A 22,410-nucleotide genomic window follows, 5' to 3' on the forward strand; every position below is an offset into this window, starting at 1 on the left:
CTTAGATGTGCTTTAAAAAATACTCCAAGAAGAAAAAAAGAAAGAAAAAAAGTAGGAGAAATAGATGAAACAGGATTAAAAAGATGCTAAATGTTGGAGCTGGGTGAAGGATACACTGGGAAAGCATATACACTTTCCTTGCTAATTTTAGGTTTGAAAATTTCCAAAATAACAAGTTTTAGAGTTTCCAATGGCACCTAGTCCGACAGAAGGGCTAAGCCTTGCTTATCTGTCTACAGTCTTTCTCACTGCTATGACTTTTGAATACAAATTAAGTCCAAAGCTTACAATTCTGTTTCATTTACGAAGCTTTTCTTATGACCTTTTATTAAGAGCTCATAAATCACATTAATCTGGCTGTTTCTCCTCCAAGAATTCTTCCAAAGTTATAAAAAATAGAAATTTATAAATACACATTGAGAAGTATGCAGTTTTTACACAAGAGTCAGGTCAATGTTTCAAGTTGTCTAACCATCTCCCAGTGTCTCTCATCCAGAACAGAATTACAGCAGTACAGCCTCTGAAATGCCCACAGCAGAAATAGTGACTCTTCTCCAAATCCCACCTTATCCCTTAGCATAAGGGCACTCAACAGGAGTTTTTCCAGATGGTGACAGCAAAAGAGGAAGTGTGGAAATGTTGACTGGAAGGTTTCCACCTGCATCTGCCATGGCTCAAACTTGGGACTGTAGTTAAACTCAACAGGCCAAGAATCGCCAAGAGCCAAATCACAAACTTCAAGGGGGTCAGCAGAGGCCCACCTGACTGCTTTCAACTATTTGGTCCAGAGCTGGACAGAATCCACTTTTCTCACTAGCATTCTCTCTTCAGTTACTGACATGCAGCTCTTTCCTTCCAGGCGATGGGATGAAGTACCCTAGAGAATAGTGAGGCCAGAGGAACAAGGAGCCTGCTGTCAGGTCACCGAGTGTTTTGGGTTTTCAAATTCATCAAGAGCACAGAAAATTGAGATGATTGTGGAAGCCAAATATAAGGACAGCTGAATGTGGACTTTAGAATGCTAACTCAGGAAACGCATTTACCCGGTGTTTACTTTCAGGTGTCACTGGCACTTTCCTTCCTCAGACTTGGTTTTTAAATCTCTTCCTCTGGAGACCAAAGGATATCTGCTTGCCCAGCATCTTCCTTAAACACATGTTTTTTTGCTGTGTAGGGTACGTCAAGAATGAAATCTTCTCTCCCCAGGAAGCAAAGAGGTTGAAGAAATTCAGACTTGCTCCTGGAAGAACACCTTGGCCTGGCCTGCAGGCTCCTCTCAGCCCCTTCTGCTATGAAGTGGGAGAGCATGGTCTTCTGTCCATGCCAGCTTTCCAGTAGAATGACCAGGCTTCTCAGCTTTCAGAATACAAGGCCAAATCCACCCCTCAATATCTCATCATCGACTCCCCGCCCTCCATCAAATCATTTTCCTATTGTTTGAAATCGGTGATTCCTCTATCAAGTCATAGCATAATATATCCACTGATCTAGGCTCCTGTCAGAGACAACTCTTTTGCCAGGATAGGGCAGGACTTGGTAGTTCCCAAGCATACATTCCAGGGGGAAATAATGTTGAAGCTGGGCGAAGGGTATATGGGGAAAGTATATACACTTTCCTAATTTTGGGTTTGAAAATTTCCAAAATAAAGTTTTAGATGGTTCCCAGGGGTACCTAGTCCAACAGATAGATAAGCCTTACTCATCCATCAAGTTTTGTCTGACTTTCCCCCCTGTTCTCTAGCAGATAAATCTCTCAGGAGAGAGGGTTGCCCTGTTTTAGGAAGCTCAAATGCTAATGAGAGAATCAGTGCTGCCCTTATGCCATCGCTCTCCTCCACGTTACATCCCTGCCGGCCCCAGATCAAGGATACGTGGACTTCCTGTTTCCAAGCTCGTGAGAGAAGGCAAAGTGAGCTTTGCTCAGCTTCAACAGGATACCTGGAGTCCAGGTGAGGAGAAAAATTAGAATGAGGTTCTAGGAAGATAAATTGGTACCACAAATCGTGAGTCAGTAAAAGGGGATATCCTGAAATAGAAACTAGGCAAGTGGGCTTTCCGGCAGAAAGCAAAGCAGGCAAAGAACTCTTTCTTTCCTGCCACCTTCCCTGGTCTTCCGGGTTTCAAAGGGACCAAGTCCTACGATAATAAATAAAATCATTGGCTGCTCCTATGCCCCACAGTATGACCTGGTTGATTAAGCCGTGTTGTTACCACTGTATCTTCCTCAAACATCCAGTGAAAATAGGTAATCTTAATAGAGTTTGCTACTAAAATCATGCCCAGTCACATCCCAGTAGCCTTGGCTGGATCGCGATGAGGCCACCCTCTCCTCTTCCCTGGAGTGGCTTTAACTCCTCCAGGAGGGTGGTGTCCGCGTCTCTGTACAAGGCAGGTTTCCTTCTCAGCTCACGAGAGGGACCTAGAAGGAAGAGGAATCTATGGAGCTTGCCTGGTGTGGGCCCCACATACTCTCCTTCTAGCGGGGAACAACTCCAGGGCTGTGAAGGTTGGTACCCAGGCTGCGGGAGGCTCAACCTCTATGCAACAAGAGGTACATACATATGGGAGACAAGAAAGGAGAGGAAAAAAGAAAATATTTCCTCTCACCAGAAAAGCTGTCCCCAAGGTTCAGACCCACCGATGAACCTTTCTTTTCTGCCAAGGAGCAGGGAAGACCAGAGAAGCCAGAGAAGCCTCTCTGCGCCCAGCCTGCAACTCACTTCTTCCTGCGGATCTTGGGCTTCTTCACAGGTCGCAGATAGGGGTTATCGATGATGTTCTCCTCCCCATTCCGGCTCCCCGGCAAGGAGGGGTTCTGCTGCAGGACAGAGGTATTCTCCTTCTCGGCTCCAGAATCATCCTTTGAGCAAAACACCAACGGCATAAGGAAAGAGATCATGCCCATCATAAGAACTATTAGCATCCTTTTCATTGAGATTGGAAGCCCAGGGGCCACCTTCTTTTCGGGGCCTATCTGTGCCTCAGATGAAATGAGGCCCAGGTAGCGGCTGGCTATCAGAAGAAGGTGAGACCAACAGCTTTGACACAGTGGGGCACAGAACACAAAACCCCAAACTCTTGACGAGGCAGGGATATGAGTTAGAAAGAATAGAGACCTGGGAGGGACAGGGAGTTATGGGATAAAATTTAGATGCTTCAGGGAGAAAGACTAACCTGTGGGGAGATAAAGAAAGAAGAAAAGCGACCCTCTATGCTTTGCAGGACTGAGAGACACGGGGTCAGAACAAATCATGTGCAAAGGGCCTCTTGTGGACCAAAGCTAATGTAAATCGTAAGAGATTTCCCCCAAATTCTCAAATATCTGGTACTTGCAACATGGTACCAATGAGCATATTGTAGCAGAGGCCAGAAACTTCTCGAGTCCTGAGGGTTTCTACCAAGGCAAGGCAGAGCGTGCAGACACCAACACCGGAACATCATCGATAACCCCCATCTGTGACTTGGGGATCAGGTCTCTCACAGTCTGGTTTCTAAGGAAAGTGATTTTGTAGAAAGGTTTGTAAATCTATATATATATTCAATAGGATCCCGATTAAAAATTTTTAAAAATCACAATTGTGTGTAGACTGGAAAAGTAATATGTTGAAATTTTAAAAACTAGTTCTGGGAATGTAAGTGACTGGTTCTCCTTTCCTTATTTATACTCTTTTATTTTCCAAGTTCTGTGAAGTGAGCAGAAGCTGCGGAGGAAGGGGGAAATCACGTGAAGAACTTGCTCTGGAAGCTCAGGCCTACGTGACTAAGTGACCAGAAGCTGGTTGGGCTGCGCCCTCTGGTGACAGGCCAACAGTTCTTTCACTGAGATTCCTGTTCTGTACCATGAGGAAAAAGGCGACCTAACTTAGACAAAGACATTGTTGTAAACAAGGCAGAGCAGAGGACACTGTGATTAGATGGCACAAAATGAATAGCAGACTCTTGCAGAGACCGCTGGCCTAGGATGCAGACAACAGTCTTAGGCTTAATGAACCTGAAGAAATTGGGTCACTTCTAGGTTCCACTACACGCCATCCAACTGTCCCATCAATTGTGTTCTCCCTAAAGACCCAGTTCCATATAGAGTCCCTGTGCTCTCTCCAGTACTAGATGTGGTGGGGCCACAAGGTGACTTAGAGCCATGTGGACCTTCTGGAGGTACTCCTGAAAGCAAGTACCCCAAGATCAACCTAACTCATACCAGACACAAGGTCTGACCACAACCAGACCTGCCTTGGATAACAGACTCCCGACCTTTCTGAAGTTCTTAATGGCTTGATTTAGTCACTCCCTACTCACATCCCTTCTCTTCTCTGTGATAACGCCCTATCTTCAAAGTTACTGGAAGGTCCCTTCGGCTGTGCCTTTAGTGTTTCCTGAGATAACAGGATGGAGGTGACACAGCAATGCTGAAAAGCCAGCCTTTTGACCTCTGCTGGAGGGTACTGAGGCTCCCTCCACTCCCTCCACTTGGCTCTGTCTCACAGGCCAAAATGTGGGTCCCGTTTTGGGACAATAGCTTCTCTTCTCCCAAGTAAAGCTTCTGGAAATTCCACTTTCTTTCCTCTTTCAGGGACGGGTAGCGGAGATGGGGAAGTACAGGAGGAGTTGATAAAAGTACTGAACTGACTGAGATTTGGTGGGGGGGGGAGGGGGACGGGGAGTGAGATCGGAAGGGTCTGTCAAGAGCCTGTCCAAGTCTTTAAAGGCCAGACTGGCAATGCATGTGTGCTCTAATGAACCCCACGCCTCGGGGTGACTGCATCCAGTCTCAGCTTTTTCCACACCAACAACTTCCTCATGTACCTCTCCCCTGCCCTCCAGGCTCACACAGCCACTGCTACTCGACATCTCCATTTGGGTGTCAAGTAGGCCTTTCAAACTTATGTGTCTAAACCTGAACTCAGGACCTTCCCCTACACATAATGAGTTCTTCCCGCAGTCCTCCAGTCACAGGTGATGGCATCTCCTTTCCTTCTCTGACATCCCACATCCAATCTGTTGGGAAAATTTCTTGGCCTTACCTTCAAATTACAGGCAGAATTTGACCACTTTCACTATCTCTACTGCGACCATCCTGGTAGGACCCATCACTGTCTCTTGCCTAGACGACTGCAATGGCTTCCTAACTGATCTCCTTCCACAGTTCACTCTCTGCCTGCGCTACGGACCATTCTCATCACAGCAGTCAGCAGTTCTGGAAGAAGTTCGGATGTGTCCCTCCTCTGCTCTACACCTTTCCATAACTCCCATTTCACCCAGTTAAAAGCCAGTTCTTAAAACCGTTTACAAGGCCCTACCTGATCTTACCGCTTCCTCTCCCTCTCTGCCTTCCTCGGCCACCCTCACACTCGTCTCCACACTGTTCCTCAGGGCCCTTGTACCGGCTGTTCTCTTTCTGGGGAAGAACACTCTTCCCCAAATACATGGCTTGCTCTCTCACCTTCAGGTCTCATCTCAAATGTCACCTTTTCAGTGATGTCTGCCCTGAATATCCTATTTAAAACTGAAGCCTCCACTCTGGATCTCCCCCTAGTGGGTCCTTCCTACCCGACACTTTCATCTTTAATATACTATAATGATGTATTTATATATTTACTGTTGTTCCTCCACTGCCAACACATAGGCTCCCCAAAGGCGATGTTTTGTTTGTTCTGTTCACTGATGCGTCTGTCCCAAACACTCAGAAAAGTATCTGGCAAATATCACCATGTACTAAATAAATACTTCATAAGTAAATGACTGGTACCATTGCTCATAAAAGAGAAAAAGTTTAGACACTGGGATTGCCTGCAGGAGACAGCTAGTTCAAGTGGAAAACAAAAACACTTATACATTAATTTAAAATGACAGTCCTTTTATGTTCAAATAGATGGAAAAACCAGAATCAGGTTAAGTAACTACCTAGAAACAGTCCCTGAGAGACGTGCTGCCATCAAAAGTTAAAGGAATCACCTGTGGTCAATACCAGTTATTTAATTAACTAACAATGTCTGTAAATGCTAACGATGGAAAACAACGTAAATGTCTACAGGGGACTGGTTAAATTGTTACATCCGCAAAATGGAATATGATGAGGCCGTGAGGAGGGATGAAGAAGCTCCTTATATCCAGGTAGGGAATGACTGCCAAGATAGATAGATTGATGAGGGAAACAGCAAGGGCAAGCCATTTGTGACTTGCCATCTGTGTTCAAAGCAACAATAAAAAAAACTATGTCTCTAGAAGGACACACAAGAGACTGGTGATTGGTTGCTTTGTAAGAGGGAAAGTGCATAGCAGGGAATAAGAATGGGAAAAAGAATTATCACCATACATCTTTTTATACATTCTGAGTTTTGTACATTTTGAAACATATAATTATATTGGCCAGTCCAACATAGTAAGATTAATAAGTCCAACTGATTGTATACAAATTGTTGCTAGAATCCTTTTCTTGAAGTCTTTTATTTTTTTACAGAGCTTGTGGTTGTACAGCCTGAAACAGCAGGGGAGGGAGCAATGGGTGCCATGAACTGCCATGTGCCAGGCACCTGATATATATTAGCTCATTTTATCTCAGGCTCCCACTTTCCCTTGAGATAGGCATCGTTCCTACCCCTAACCGGTTGTTCTTGTGAGGAGACAGACTCAGATGCTGGGCAACAAAACCAAAGCCACGTATCTGGGAAGTAGCACAGTCTGGATTTGAAGGCAGGCCAGTCTGACTCCCAGGGTCAGGTCTTTCTACTCTTTGCTGTCTGGCTTGGCCTCTCGGTATCCTGCGGTGCTCAGGCAGCTCCTGGCATTCTTTCAGCCTTGGTTCACACACTGCCATGACCTCACCTATGTCATTACCTGGAGTGTTAGATAACACATCTGCAAGCCCTTTAACTACTTTGTACTTACAAAGGGATGGTGATGTTTGCTTAGAAGATTCCTCCTCATAAGGTGAACCTCATCTTAGTCCATGACCCAATCACCAAATCTCAGACCAAATTAACTGAGTCCAAAACAGAAGTGTAGAATAACAAGTTCCTCTGCTTTGTGTAAAGCCATGGGCTCCCAGCCCTAATTCTGAAAGGAATAATTCAACATTAAAGAAATGGTGTTCAAGCAAGGAAGAGCTTTAGCAAATAACAGTTATTCAGCAAATAACTGGCATTCTTCACCTCAAACAGGAGCTGCTGGCTGCCACTAGGTACATCGTCCCTTAGAGCACATGAGGAATGCTCAGTCCAGCTTCAACTACTAAGGCATCTTCTGCTTAAAAGCCACGGCCGACCTTAAGGATGGATGAATATGGTAACCTGACTATTAGGGTTCTGTAATCTTTAAAGGGATTGGAGCTTCCAGCAGTTCTGTGACTCTCTTTGTACTTTCTTACAAGATGCTAGAATAAGAGTGGGCTCTTATCCTGTTACTCGCCAAGTACAACACATCGATAATCAGAAAAGAACACCCACAAGTTCCAATGAGCACATCTCCTCACCCACCTTCATCTCTGTAGTCACGTACTCTCTCCTATCCTGGATATGAGATGTCCAGAACAAGGCTAACCCCTCCATTTGGGCACTAGATCCCATGCCCTGTCACCTCTCAAAGAACATCATTCCAAAATGCTTCTCTCGCATCAATTTTCCCCCTCTACCAGATCATTCCCATTAACATATAAACATCTTATTTCTTTTATCCTAAAACACAAAAATAAAAAACACCTCTCTTAACTCCTTTCTTTTCCCCCTTTAGTTACCACTCCGTTTCTCTCCTTCCCTTTACAGAAAAGTTCCTTAAAACAATTGTCTGTATAAGTGCTGTCCAATGGAACTTTCTGTGATGATACAAATGTTCATATCTGTAATGCCCAGCATGGCAGCCACTAGGCATAAGTGACTATTAAAACGTAGCTAGTGTAACTAAGGAACTGAATTTTAATTAAATTTAAATTTAAATAGACCTGTGTGGCTAGTGGCACTGTAACGGACAGCATTAGTCTATCTATACTCACCGACCCAATTCCTCTTCTCCCATTCTGTGACTTCGCTGCAGGCCCTTGCTTTGATTCTTACTGAAATTGTTCTTGTCAAAGTCACAAATTATATTCACTTGCCAATCTAATGGACAAATTCTCAGTCCTTATATTACTAGAACTAACTGCAGCTTTTGACCCTGCTAATAACTCTTTCCTCGATGAAACACTTTCTTCCCCTGGCCTCCAGGACACCACATCCTCCTGGTTCTCCTACCTCTCCAGTTTCTACATCTCCTAGGCTGGTTCCTACTCATCTGTTCACCCTCAGAACAGTGGAGAGCCCCAGGGCTCAGTCTTTGCATCTCTTCTCTTTTTAATGTTCATTCATTCCCTAGGAGCTCATCTAGTCTCAAGATTTTAAACACTATTCATACGCTGATGCCTCCCAAATTTGCATCTATAGCCCTAACATCTCCTCAAACTCTAACTCATACATCCATCTCTACCTGACATCACCACCTGGATGTCTAATAAGCATCTCAAACTTACCTCGTCTAAACCTAAAACTCCTGGCTTCCCCCGCCACCTTCCTGTTCCTCCTAATACTCTTCCTTATCTTGGCTGAAGGCGACTCCATCTTTCCTGTTGTTCAGGCAAAAAACCTGTGCATTTACTTTTGACTCTCTCCTCTCACATGTCACAAACATTTTATCAGTTGGTTCTGCTGAAAATAATCTAGAATTGGACCAAATAATCTATCTGACCACGTCTCATTATCTTTGCTTCTACCACCATCTCTTAGTTTACTGTACCAGCTTCCTAACTGGTATCTCTGCTTCTGCCCTAACCCTCTACAGTCTTCTCTTAACATAGCAACCCAACTGATGCTGTTAACAAACTCACACCAGTTCCTGACCCTCCTCTGTTTAGCACTGCCCAAGTGTTTAATATAGCTTTTAAGACCTGACTACCCCATCCCCTACTCTGTCTCCTCCTTGGTCATACCATTCTGGCCACCCAAATGGCCCTGCTGTTCTTCAACACCTCAGGGACTTTGCACCTACTGTTCCCTCTGTGAGGAATGCTCTCCTCCCAGATATGTGCAAGCTTTGTTCGATTAAGGTCTTTACTCAAATGTCACCTTCTCAGTCACCCTAATACCATTCCCCCATGCCCATATCTAGTTCCTATCTCCTAATCTATTATTTTTCCTTAGCACCAAGAGAGCAGGAAATTTTGTCTATTTTATCTCCTACTGATTCTCCAGTACCTGGAACTAAGCCTGGCTCTGGCGGGCACTCATTTAATATTTGTTAAATGAATGAATGAATTCCCAAAACACGAACTTGCCTCTCAAACTAGAGAGCATGTCACACCGGGATCAAGAGCCCATCATGCAAATCCCTAACATAAAGGCAGAGACCTGGGGTAGGTCATGTCCAATTCCTAGAGTGACAAGTTGAGGGCAGTATGGGCTAATTTGGGGGGGATACTGTGAAGCAGGCAGAAGGCAGGACCCACCGTGCTGATATGAAGAGGGAGGTTCTCTGTGTCTGTCTGCTCATCCTGCTCCGAGGAATCCGTCTCCTCCATTTGTTGCATCTCCAGCTCAGATGGAAGAAGAGCTGTCAGGTAGGGGATGGTGAAAGGTCTGGCAGCAATCACTGGGGGATTGGAAGAGAGGCACGAGTCCACTGTCATGGAGTCCTGGCAGCTGGCCCAGAGCCTCACAACAGATCAGTGAGCAGCACCAAATGACAATAATGGCTAACAAGCTTGGAGCCCTTACCTCAGGCCAGGCAATGTCCCACAGGCTTCACACGTGCTATCCTTAATCCTCACCTCGACTTTAATAGCTAGATACAATTACCAACCCCATCTTACACATGAGGAACCTGAGGCAACAGAGAGGTTAAGTGACTTCCTCCAGCACACATAAAGTGGCAGGGTGGGATTTGAACTTGGGCAATATAACTTTAGAATCAACTTTTCCCAAGTACGATGAAAATCAGACAGAACTGGGGCTGAATCCAGCAAAGCATCAGTTTAGTGGTCTTGTACCCATGGCCAGTTAAGCCCTCTAAGCCTCATTTCTAGAGCAGAGATATTTATCCCATCAGCCTGAAGAATCAAGTCCAAATATTGGACTTGAGAACTCTCTGCATGTAAGTGTATCCACTGAGGTAGAGGGCACTTCAGGTAAATGAGAATTCCAGTTCTTCCAAAAAGCACTAAGGATGAGAAGAAGAAATTGTTGATAAACAATACAAGTCTTTATGTACTTCTATGGTAGAATGGGATTATCAGGAGACACTACGATTATTTTTATGTGGCTCAGATGTGAGGTTCTACAGTCAGAAAAAGCTAGGTTTGAAAGCTACCTCCCAGCCATGTGACCTTGAGTGAGTTACTTCATTTCTTTTTTCTATAAATCTTGACTTCCTATAACAGCTCCTAACTCACAGGTCTCTGAGAGAATTTAATGAGATGCTGTAGGGAAAATGATTAGCACAGCGTCTGGCACTTAATAACTTAGCTATTATTTCAAGCCAGGCACAAAGAAAACAATCACTAAATAAATCACCCGGACCAATCTCCCTCATTCACTTCTGGAAAAACTGGGGCCTATGGAGATGATGTCACTTGGTGAAATGGTAGTGCTGAGAAATTAAATGAGATGGTACCTGTGAGAGGACATGGTGAAGGGCAAAGCCTGGCAGATGTTCTGTAATTGCCCCACCCCTTGATGCCAGTGTCCCTTCTACTACCAGGGCTGCCACTTCTACTTTATGAGTCTCTCTCTGATGCCCAGGGCTCAATAACCTTTGAGGTAATCTAAACTAAATGTACCTCAAGCAGCCAATCCCAAAAGAAGCCATTACTATTTCAGAGTCATTGGTTAGGGACAAAACCCTTAAGACCTGAGAAAAGGAGCCAGAAATCTGAGGAATAACATGAACCCAAGACAAGAACAAATCGTTATTTGTTTCTTCCTACCATGCTGAGAGAAAGGGAAGATGTTATAACTATTTTAAATGACAAGACAGGGTCCACAGAGGGGAGAGACTCTCACATGGAAATGTACTGACGTCATCTTTGAAAAGACTCTGGGTCTCGCCTGTCTTGGCCATAAAACGGGTGAGTGCCCGCTCTACATCTCGTCTCTGGGATGCAGCTTTCTCCCGCAGGACCTGGTAGTCTGACACAGGTTCACGGTATGTCTAAAAAGAGAACAGCAAAGACACCAGTGATAGACCAATGGGTCATTCTGCTTCCCTCAGGTCCCTGCCTTGCTGTTGCTATGTCCTTCCTTCCACCCTTTAAATGACCCACTACCATCATTCAGAGCAGAGATCCCCAAAGGGCCTGGGAAGGACAGAAAGAAATTAATATAACTATCATTAACATTTATTTTTAGTCTGAAAAATTAAGAAATGCACAAGTATTTACTACAGAGTGACTCCAGGCCTTCATTTAGCTCCCATGACAGCTGGTCTCAGATGTAGGAGACAAATCCTGAAGGAAGAGTGGGAATCCTGCAGGAAGCCCTGACAGGGACCACCAGTTCCATCCGTGTATTGTGACACTGTGGAGTATGCAAGTGGTTGCTTAAGTGGATTTGTGGATTGTACCGCCTTGTTTTCTTAAACCAATCTTGGTTTTCTTAAACCAAAATGGACATGTTGTCCCAAATGATTCTCTCAAAGAGCTGGAGACTGAAGATATTAATGTAAGAGCAAGTGAACAAGAAAATGGCAGGCCTGATACTCCTCCTCCTAATTCTGAGCTCTTTGGCAATCAAGTTATGGAGTGAAAAATGACTGAGATCTAATCAGAACGAGAAGTTGGCCAAAACATTTTAAGTTGCAACTGTAAAGGCCACTTTAACAGTGACCTCTGTGATGTGGAGACAGGGCTTTTAAAGGCGGCCATGGGAAACATTTCCACTGATGTCAATGTTAATTCAGGTGTGTCACCTACATATAGTTCCTGTGTCCACACTGAAACACAGAAACAGTGTTTTCCGACATGTTTAAAATCTTCCTAACATAAAGAATTTCAGTGACTTTTGAATATGTTTGTTAGAAACAAAAAATTCAAGACCCTGACATCATTTAAGAAAACTGAGATTCAAGAAGCTGGAAATGGAACAGAAAAATTTAAACAAAATTCTTTGGATAATTGGTAAATGAGAATGAAAAAAATTACTTTTGTAATTTTTTATTAAGGGGAGCCAATGATGCTACATGTCTTTGTAACGTAACTTTTTCAACTATGAGAGCCATTAAAGTATCAAAATAAACTGATCTTAGAATCAGACCTCCAACTTATTATTCCATCAAGTATTAAACCAGGATTTCAAAAAATAAAAAGCAGAGGCAATCAGTGAAAAGGTTTCCTGAACCTTTAATAAGGGTCAGATTATTTTTTAATGCACATTATTTTAGTACAATATTACATCGATTCATGTAAATAAGCATGAATATTGGAGTACATGCTTAATCAATTTTTACTGACAGAGACAGACTATAAGAGTTAGAGATTGTTATGGGTTGAATTGTGTCCCTCTAAAAAAGATATGTTGAAGTCCTAACCCCCAGTATCTCAGAATATGATCTTATTTGGAAATAGGGTCATTGCAGATATGATCAGTTAAGGAAAGGTCATATGAGAGCAGGGTGGGACCCTACTCCAATATGACTGGTGCCCTTGTAAGAAAATGGCCATATAAAGAGAGATACAGAGAGAACACCATGTCAAGACAGAAGACTGGAGTGCTGCATCTAAAAGTTAAGGAACACCCACAGATTGCCTACAAACCACCAGAAGCTAAGAAGAGGCAAGGAAGGATTCTTTCCTACGGGTTTCAGAGGGAGCATGGCCCTGGCAAGACTTTGATTTTGGACATCTAGCCTCCAGAACTATAAGACGATAAATTTTTGTTGTTCTATGTCACCTAGTTTGTGGCACTCTGTTATGGCAGCTCTGGGACACTAACACAGAGACTACTGATCAAGGGCAACGGCTGTATTGAAATGGTGGGTGACAACCTATTCCTCCCCACACCTCATATCCCGAGGTGTGAGAAGTGTCCTGGAGGACTTGCCCCAACAGCCCGCACAATGCCATATGTGCATCAGTATGTGCTCTGGAGGCGGGGACAAAATAACTGTGTGGAAGAGCCTCTGGGGACTCCTCTGCACACCAAACCTTCCCAAAGGAGAGTGAAACTGCTAATCCAGCAAATGACAACACATTTGAACCATAGAAGGCAACTCAATTTGACTTCATTCTGACCTAGAACCCAGAGTTATAATAAGTTTCATTTCATGATATCACCAAGTATGTTTTAAACAACATTTCCTCCGATTTCAAAAATAACTCTTCCTATTATGGAAGATTTGGAAAACCCAGAAAAGTGCAAGCAAAACAACAAAAGTTACCTATGACCCACTGAGAATTATTATGAACATTTTGTGGAATATCTTTCTAGTTATGTGGCTAGGTACTCCTGCGTTTTGGTAAGACAGGCAAAATTGTGCCAGCTTCAATTTGTGTTTAACTATATATTTTTTTTGTCTTAACTTAAGAACACAATTCTCCTTTGCCAAATTGTTTAACAATGAGAAAAGACATTTTGCGTTCTGAGCCCACCTTTCACCAACAAATTTTTGGACTCCAGTCTGACACTCACTAGAAATGGACTGCTTTGCCTCAGTCATAGGCCAGTATCATGTCCTCGTCACTCACCGGAGTTTTGATGTAGGTGTGGGGGTCAGGAAACTCAGGAAAATGGCTGGGGATGTGTGGCGGGTGGGGTCGGTTCTGCCCTGCAGTGAGGGCCTTAGGCGTCACAGGCTGATTGGTCACTGGAGCTGCAACAGAGTCATAACCAGTTACTTTTCCATCTAAGGCCTTGGGTCTCTACCTAAACCCTCCTTTTCTCAAAGTAAATGCTGGACCTCAATTTTCTGAACAATAGGGACCTTGTATTTCTAGCAATAAAAAGCCTTCGATGGCTTAAGGACCTGAAAAGGTCACCCCCACATGCCCAGCCCTGATGGACTGACCTTGGGTGACATTCCTATCTACCACAATCTGCCTGCATGCCTCTTAGACAGGTGAATGGGTGGCTGTGACATCGTTCACGACATAAAAGATGTTGAGGAACTAAGGGTTAGATGGGCTGCAACTCTCATTTTGAGAATCCAGATAACAAAGACATAAAATATGCCAGAGTAAGCAAGCATGGGCTAATGATAACAACAGAGGATTGAAAATGGCACCTTCCACAGCTACTTTGAGAGGGAACTTCTTCAAAAGATGCTTGCTTGAAAAAAATGATGAAAAAAAAATCTAGTGAATTTTTCTCAGGTCCTACAAGACCACACTAGTTACTCCCAACTCAGTTGATGGCAATTTATCTAAGGCACAGGTCATCGAACTTTGTGTAAAGAGTCACAGAGCAAATATTTTATGTTTTGCAAGCCATACAATCTGTCACAATTACTCAACTCTACCATTACAGCATAAAAACAACCATAGATAATAAGTAAACACGGCTGTGTTCCAATAAAACTTTATTTACAAAAACAGATGGTGGGCCACATCAGGCTTACAGACTATAGTTTACTGACCCTTGATCTAAGGAAAAACAAGAGCTTTTGTATCTTTCAAGCAGCATCAACTGCCCTTCTGGGGCTAAAGCACAAGAACTACAGCAACATCTCAGAGACAGTTTTCCTTTCTAGTGACTGAAATTCACACCCCAATCCTATTAGCCCAAAGATTATATTATATATATATCCCCAAATAATGGAATGGAGCCTGCAACAAGGAGGTAGCTACCACACTGATCCCTGCTCTATTCAACTAATTCATTCCACAAGCATTCATTGAGCACTTATTACCTCAGTTCAAAGTCACTTACGGGCAGTGATGACCATCCTCTGAGAACGTTTTGCATAAGCAGGGAGAGTGTCCACATTGAAACCTAAGAAACAGGAAAACAAAAATCACTGTGGATACTGAACATGGAGAAGGGGAAGTATTTCACTGTGGTGAAATAGCTTAAACTCCCAACTCAGGTGTTTTACTGCCACTCAAAGCTCCAGCAGAATCCTCCAACAGGGATTAGGAAGTCTCCTAAAAGGGTTTAGAAGAACCTTCTCTTAATAATCCTTTCAAGCTAAAAGCAGACCAGAAGAACCATGAGAAAATCTGAAATCACGCAACAGACATGGCTCACTCCTGTGGACTCCTTTCCCTTAACTCCAAATCAGCTGCATTGAAGAAGTAGAAACTTGTGTACTCACCCATCTCAACAAGTGTGACCACGATATCTGACAGTGTGGGCTGAGTCCTGGCTGTGTGCTCACAATAAGACTTGGCACTTCTCCCAATTTCTGAAATGTCTGGGAAAGGATCAAAGGCATAAAGTCTTATTCTCAGTTTCCAAAAAGTTAAACATAGAATTACTGTATGGGCCAGCCATTCCACTCCTAAGTATACACCCAACAAATTGAAAGCAGGGATTCAACCATATACTTCTATACCAATGTTCACAGCAGCATTATTCACAATAGTCTAAAGGTAGAAACAACCCAGTACCCAGTACCCACCTGTTCATACAGGTGAATGTATGAACAAAATGTGATCTATCCATATAACAGAATATTACTTAGCCATTAGAGATGAAGTACTGATACATGCTATGACATGGATGAACCTTCAAAACATTACGTTAAGTGAAATAAGTCAGACACAAAAAGACAAATGTTGCAAGATTCCACTTATATGACGGAAAAAAAATTCATAGAGACAAAAACTAAATGGGAGGAGGGCTGGGGGAATGGGAGAATGGGGAGTTATCGTTTATGGGTTCAGAACTTCTGTTTGGAATGATGAAAAAGTTCAGGAAATAGATAGTTGATGGTTGTATCAATATTGTGAATGTATTAAATGGCACTGAATTATACTTAAAAATGATTTAAATGATAAATTTTGGTATGTATATCTTGCCACACACATACAAAAAAATCTTATTGTTTGTATTGTCTGGTGGGCAATTTTTTTTCTTCTGCCTGAAGTTGAACCTCTATTAAAAGTCTGAAGTTCGGATAGCCAGTTAACTCAGTTGGTTAGAGCATGGTGCTAATAAAAATCTGAAGTCCTTCAGTGGAAAGGGGAAGGTATGAAGCTGAACTCCATGAATGAGCTTCTAAAGTGGATGGGAGGTTTCATGGAAACTGAAATTGTGCTCAATTTTACACACAAAAATCCATGGGTCCACAGAATTTATCAGATGTAAAAGGGGTCCAAAAAGGTATAAAACCCCTGTTCTAGGGGCCTAATGGTTCAGAAGATAAAAGCAAGTGGTACTTAATAGGGAAGGTACTTGACTGAAGACCTACCACCAGCTGGCCTGAACAAGTCACCAGTTCTAGACTCCACACATGAAAACAGAGGGCAGCATTGTTTACTGTGGGGAACATCTAATTAGAATCCCCGTACATTTTAGAAATAAGCCAGTTAAAATATCTTCATCCATTTGGCTTTTTTCTTACTTGCCAGCAGGTGCATGGATGTCAAAGGATATGTACAGGCAATGTAGAAAACAACACGGAGATGTTGCTCTGAGTAAGGGTGAATAAGATATATAGAATAAGTCTAAGAATGGAATCCCTAGAAACAAAGTGATTGTAGTCAATAAACACAATTATGCCTAATGCTTATAACTGACATAATCCTAAAACTTTGATATCCAAAGCCTCTGACAACATGAAGGTGCCCAAGTCTTAGCAAGCCCTCAGCTTAAACCATTCATCCTTGATTTTCCCCTGGCTGAAGCGGAAGATTTTTACACTATCTTCAAACCTTTTAGTTCTAATACTCATAGCTTCCAGCACAAATATTTCAGCTCCAACTCCTTCAGTGACAAACACTTTTTTCTGAGAGAAAAAAGACCTTTTGTCCAGTAGTATAGGAAAGAACTGCCTCAACTCTAAGGACCTTTAAACTCGGAATTGCAAGATCTTTTCAAGAACTGAATTTTTACCTGTTGGAAACTATTAGGACAAAAGTTCTCAAAGTGTGGTCTGGGAATCCATGGGCATGCCTGAAATTCTTTCCAAAGTCCACAGGACAAAACTGTTTTCATAATAAAATTAAGACATTCTCCGACTTTTTCACTCATTCTCTCATGTAGTTTTCTTGAGGCTATGTGACCTGTGATGATAATCATGGCTCTGATGGATAATAATCATATGCTTATTCATTCTTATGTTTTAAAATTTTGTTTTATTTTCTAATGTGGCAAGAATCTATGTATAAATACATAAAGCCCATGTATATTTACATGTAAATATATCTGTATAAAATATATAAATTTATATATAAAATATCTATGAAATTTAAATATATACATATTTATATATAAATAGATAAAAAATATTTAAAGCCCATGTAAACACAACTCTACAGAGTCCTCAAGATTTAAGAGTCTACAAGGGTTCTAAAACCAAAAAGTGTACAATCACTGCTTTAGGAAAACATTTAGTACTTAAAAGTTCCAAACTTCAGAGAGCCACCTCACCCCAGATCTCGCCTTCCGGAGGCGGCCCAGATCCAGTGACTGATCACGACCAAAGTAAAGGCACGGCCTTTCTGCCTGATGTGGGATACCGTATGAACAATTATCACCCCAGAGTGCCCCACTGAGTTGGCCAATTCTTTGTTTGGCCTACACTGCAGTTCAACTTCTGCCTAAACCTTTCTCTCACTTCCATTGTTAGGTGGTGATCCCCCAAAATACCTCCATCCCTCATTCTATCCTACCCCCCAAAAAGGCCCAAACAAAAAGGAAATATACTGTACATGCACAAAAGCCTCAGTGAGATCATTCTAGACTCCTATACCTCAAGATACTTCCTTTTAAAGGTGTTTTTTCCCCATTCTATAAAACTTATTCACCCTTACTCTTTGTATTAGATAATATAGCATTTGATTATGTCATGTGGTGGCATCTGTATGTACTGTGGGAATTAATCCTGACTCTCCAACAAAACTGAAAGTTGAGTACAGAACACAAACAGCAATAGTAACAGCACCTAAAACTCATCAAGAGCTTACAATGTTCCCATCATCAAATGTTTTATGTATACATCTCACTTATACTCACAATTCCATGAGGTGAAATTATTATCCCATTTCACAAATGAGGAAATTAAGGTTCCGTAGGTGTTGCGACTTGCCCAAGCTATTAAGTGGCAGAGATGACTTACACCCACGTCTATCTGATTCTAAAGCCTGTAAATCACTTTCCTATGTTCTTTCTCTTAAATCCTAAGACAAAGCAGAACACAATAGATGCTTGGTTGATATGAAAAAGGCCTATTCTTTCCTGGTACTTACAGCTCTGTAGCATCTCTGTCAATGTTTCCACAGATGCTTTTTCAGCGCTCTCAAACCCTGCCTCTGTCAACAAGGAGCTCACAACCACTTGCAGCGTTCGCCTCCGGGCCAGATGGTAGTTATCAGCAGGGTTAGTGGACTGTTTGCCTCCTGATCTCTGTGAATCAGCAGCCCAGAAAGGAGATTTTCATTCACCGGACCAGGGTGCAATCACATAATGCACGTACCGTCAATGGCAAGCAAAGGTTCTTTTGCTAAATATTTATCAGTGCTTAATAAAATGTGATAGCCCTTGACATTCAGGCTCACAGATCTTGGCCAACTGAGTAATAATTGAGCATCCAAGGGGCTTTAAACACGGAGACAGCCTCTCTACTTATCTAAAACTTAAAATTCAAATAACGCAAATGGCTGTTTCGTATCTTCTATTTTAGCAGATTATCAGAATATACAGGTGAAGAAACACGTATAACGGGATTGAAAAAATTCCCAGAAAAAAGTCTCGCTCTTTTGTTATACATGCATGATGGGGCTGAATTTATCTCTGTCCCTCAGACAAAAATAATCTCTATCTTGTTCCTCCCATCTCCGCACCATTTCACTAACAGGTAAAATTAAAACAACAGCATACGATGTCGAAGAGAGGAGGGCAAAGGATAACCGCACAGAAAAGTAGAAAAGCTAAATATTTTGAAACGGTAATCCCGCCCAACTTTGGCTAGCCAATAAGAAGGCGAAAACAGCCTCTTCGGACCAATCAGGAGGTGTTCCGGGTTCCCAACCCCCAACAGGGAACAAACCAATCAGTATACAGGTCCACCAACTCAGAAGGCCGCCGCCAAGTCCCAAGGAGGGGGGGTATATATGGCCTGAAGGCCCTCCTCCACTCGGAACTCCTTTTGGGGCTGGATGTCTAGGTATGAGCTTGTTGCCCAGGCTAGGGAAAAGTTACATAATGCTGAGACTCCCTCGGCTTCGACCCTCTTCTCCCGCCCTTACCGTTCCGGAGCTGCCAGCCCCGGCAGTGGCCGCCGTGTCGGCCATCTTGCTCTGGCGTAATGTGCGCGAGCGCAGGGCGCGATGGGATTTGTAGTCGCGGGGCGGGGAGAGGGCGGAGCGGCGCGCGCCCCCTGGGCCTTTGGAAGCTTGCTGGGGTGGGGTAGGGTGGGGTCAGGGAGTTCTTCTGATGACCCGGCCCACTTGACTTCCAGTGAGCGAAGAGATGATGGGGCCCCAGTGAGCCTCGGAATTGGCCATGAAAATGAGCACTCGGTTTCACACCTATTTCAAGATGAAATCGTTCTCATAAAGAACACACTCCTAGAACGCTCCAAACTTGACTGTTAGTAACACCTGGCTGGGTTCCGCCCAATGCCAGTGACTCATCTGTGGGAGGGGCCTTATAACATGCATTGTTAAGCTCCCCAGGTGATTTTCCTGGCGGGAAATTTTGGTAATTCATGTTGTGCTTAAGACTCTGCAGCCCATTAATGGCCCAGTTGCAACTAGAATCTAATGACCACCTAGTCCAGGTAATCCACTGCACCCTGCTGCCTTCTCGCCCTCAATGCTCAGGTATTTGCATGGCGAGCCAGGAGGCGCAGGCGGCATGTGTCCCTTTTCTGCCTCTCAGGGCGTTGCGGTGCCTGTGGTTTTCTGTTCATTTGCCCGTCAGCCCCTCCGGATGGGGGTTATTCGTGCAGGGGCCGCATGGCGCCTTATTCGTCTCCGTTTGTGGGTGCCTGGGTTTAAATTCTAACACTTGCCATCGGTGGGACTACGAACACGGGACCGATCGATCCTCACTGTGCCTCAGTTTTCTCTTTTGTGAAACTGGGGTGGGATTAATAGTAGAAGAAAAAATGAGCTAATACAAAGGGACTGTCACGGTGCCAGACGAATAGTAAGAGGTCAAGAAACATCGCCTACTGTGTTTTTCCTGGGCAGCGCATTGATGAGTCGCTAACTCCGGGAAAGCAGAAGTCTTGAAACCTGTGCAGCACCTGCCCTGCGGCGCACACTGGAGCCTGGGGGGGCGCCTTCGCCCCCTCACCCAGGGCATGGGGGGGCGTGGCGTGCGGGCGGGGGGCCGCACCCGGCCCAAACCTTAGCTGAGCGGAGCATCCAGCCCCCACCTTGTCTCCCCCGCCCCTTCTTCCCCACTTCCTGCCCAGCTTTAAACTCTCGATTCGCCGCTCTGCTAGGACTTTGTAAACATGCGGCGCCTGCGGGGGTGGAGACGAGTTCTGTTTGGGAGCCTGGGGGAGTGGTGCACGCCCCTCCCCCAGGGCTGGAGGTTGCGAACTCCCACCTCCCCAAAGACGGGAGCCTGAGGCGGCGGGAGAGAGTGTCTGCGGCTACAATCGGTGCTCCGGGGGGCTCACCTGCCACGGAGGTAGGCTTGAAGGCTGGAGAATCCAAGATAATGGGGTGTCAGCATCTCCCCCTTTCTGTGGGGCCTCCAAACCCAAGCTGGACACCCGGGGTAGTGGGTCGGAGGTGGATGAGTTGAGGAGGTCACCGCGCTCTCATCACCTCCTAGTTGTCTTCCAGAGCTTGGTTCACTTTCTCTCTGAGTTGTTTTGCACGTAGTTGAAAGGCAGAGAAACCCTGGGCTCTGTATTCGCACAGCCCCCTCCAAGCTGACCTGGAAGCCCAGTAGTCTGTCGTTGTTCTTCATACCTGAGTGAGAGAGTTAAGAGGTGAATAGGAGGGCAGAACCAGTTGGGCAGGGAACCTTCAGGTTCTGCCAGCCAGGACCAAGGGAGGAGGCCAGAGGACAGGACTGGAAGGAAGGAGCCCCTTAGTGTTTGTCCCTTTGGTGTCTGATGGGTAACAAGTGATGTTTTTAGCCTTTTCTGTGTCTTTTAATATATCAACAAGAGGAATAACTGAAGAAAGTGGTTGCTGTTACCGAGAGCATTAATGTATTCATTTGCAAACACTGATTGAGCACCTCTGTATGGGATTGTATTGGATGCCGAGAGTGCAATGATGTTATTCACCCCACAGCTAGTGTGGGTCAGGAACAACAGAGATAAGGCAGAAAGCTTTAGTGGCTGGGAAGGCTTCAAAGAGGACATTTGAATTGGGTTCTGAATGATGAGTAGTCAGTCACCAGGCAGAGAGTGGTGGGGAGTCTTTGGAGGGCACTTACTTATCACACAGAGCTGTACTGAAGCCTGACTGTGGTGTTAGGCATTGAGATACCATGGGGACCCAGATGCAGTCCCTACTGTCTTTAACCGCCTGTCTAGGAATGAAGATGATGAATTCAGGGAAAGGCAAGTTTCTGGGCTAGTCCCCAAGAACCCAGAAATTCCCAGCTAGGTCCAGCTGGGAGGGTCCACCTGAGGATGATGTGACAGCCCACACAATTTTGGGTTACCTACTCCCCGTCCCTGGACTCTGGGATTGTTTCCTTTAACAAATCCTTGCTCTATGCCCCCCACCGCAGTTCCCTTTGGTACCAGACTTCGGTGAAGAGGACCTGCTTTCCCATTGCTTTTCTGCAGATTCTTCTGCTTTTATAATTCTCTTAAGTCTCCTTTGAGAGATGACTGAAACAATTTATGTATTCATTCAACACCTGTCTGCTGTGGCCGTACTCTGCACAGGCTAGATATTGAGAACATAATGGTAAACAAGTCAGAACTTCTACCTCCCTGGAATTTAGAATCAAAAGCATCTCTGAGAATTACAGCAGAATCCTCATCTATGACCAGTCCTTGAGACCATGACCTCTATGGTCCCAAATGCCTTCTCTTCCCTGTTTTCTTCTCTCAAGCATTTAGAATACTAGCTAATGCTTAGACAGCACTGTCAGGCACTCTTCTAAATATTTTAGGTGTAATGTCTCATTTAATCCTCCGAACAGTCCTATGAGGTAAGGACTAAGATTATCTCCATTTCATAGATGAGGAAACTCAGGTAGAGAGAATTAATGTTCCTACAGAGGACATCAGAAATGGCAGAGCTGGGATTTAAATCCTGGTCACTTGACTTGGGGAGCCCTGTTCTTAACTGCTAGGCAAGCCTGCCTCCTTGAC

General features: G+C 44.0%; 1 protein-coding gene across 3 annotated transcripts; it reads right to left on the reverse strand.

The window, feature by feature from the left end:
- Window positions 1-295: 295 nt before the first annotated feature.
- TAF8 (TATA-box binding protein associated factor 8) lies at window positions 296-19,418 on the reverse strand. 3 transcript variants are annotated; one of them, XM_006926558.3, is made up of 9 exons: window positions 19,361-19,418; window positions 18,362-18,518; window positions 15,265-15,363; window positions 14,880-14,942; window positions 13,700-13,824; window positions 11,022-11,169; window positions 9,470-9,612; window positions 2,721-2,860; window positions 296-2,419 (listed from the first exon to the last, which is right to left on the reverse strand). In XM_006926558.3, the coding sequence occupies exons 1-9, from the start codon at window positions 19,403-19,405 to the stop codon at window positions 2,407-2,409; spliced, it is 933 nt and encodes a 310-aa protein (XP_006926620.1). In that variant the 5' UTR covers window positions 19,406-19,418; the 3' UTR covers window positions 296-2,406. The 3 variants fall into 3 exon arrangements, 2 of the variants coding, with proteins under 2 accessions (XP_006926620.1, XP_024898473.1); XR_003044428.1 differs by lacking the exons at window positions 296-2,419; window positions 2,721-2,860 and adding exons at window positions 6,302-7,053; window positions 7,149-7,261; XM_025042705.1 differs by lacking the exons at window positions 296-2,419; window positions 2,721-2,860 and adding an exon at window positions 6,302-7,053.
- Between the last annotated feature and the right edge of the window lie 2,992 nt (window positions 19,419-22,410).

Source organism: Pteropus alecto, unplaced genomic scaffold (assembly GCF_000325575.1).
Source record: "Pteropus alecto unplaced genomic scaffold, ASM32557v1 scaffold7, whole genome shotgun sequence".
NCBI classification, from domain to species: Eukaryota; Metazoa; Chordata; class Mammalia; order Chiroptera; family Pteropodidae; genus Pteropus; species Pteropus alecto.

Bases quoted from the DNA above. Each gene is read 5' to 3' on its own strand.
- TAF8 (XM_006926558.3), bottom strand. From the start codon at position 19,405: ATGGCCGACACGGCGGCCACTGCCGGGGCTGGCAGCTCCGGAACG. The intron at 13,825-14,879 runs GTAAGTGACTTT...ACTCTGTTGCAG, and splicing joins GAGGATGGTCATCACTGCCC to CTCCAGTGACCAATCAGCCT. The intron at 2,861-9,469 runs GTGGGTCCTGCC...TTTTGCTCAAAG, and splicing joins TCCCTCTTCATATCAGCACG to GATGATTCTGGAGCCGAGAA.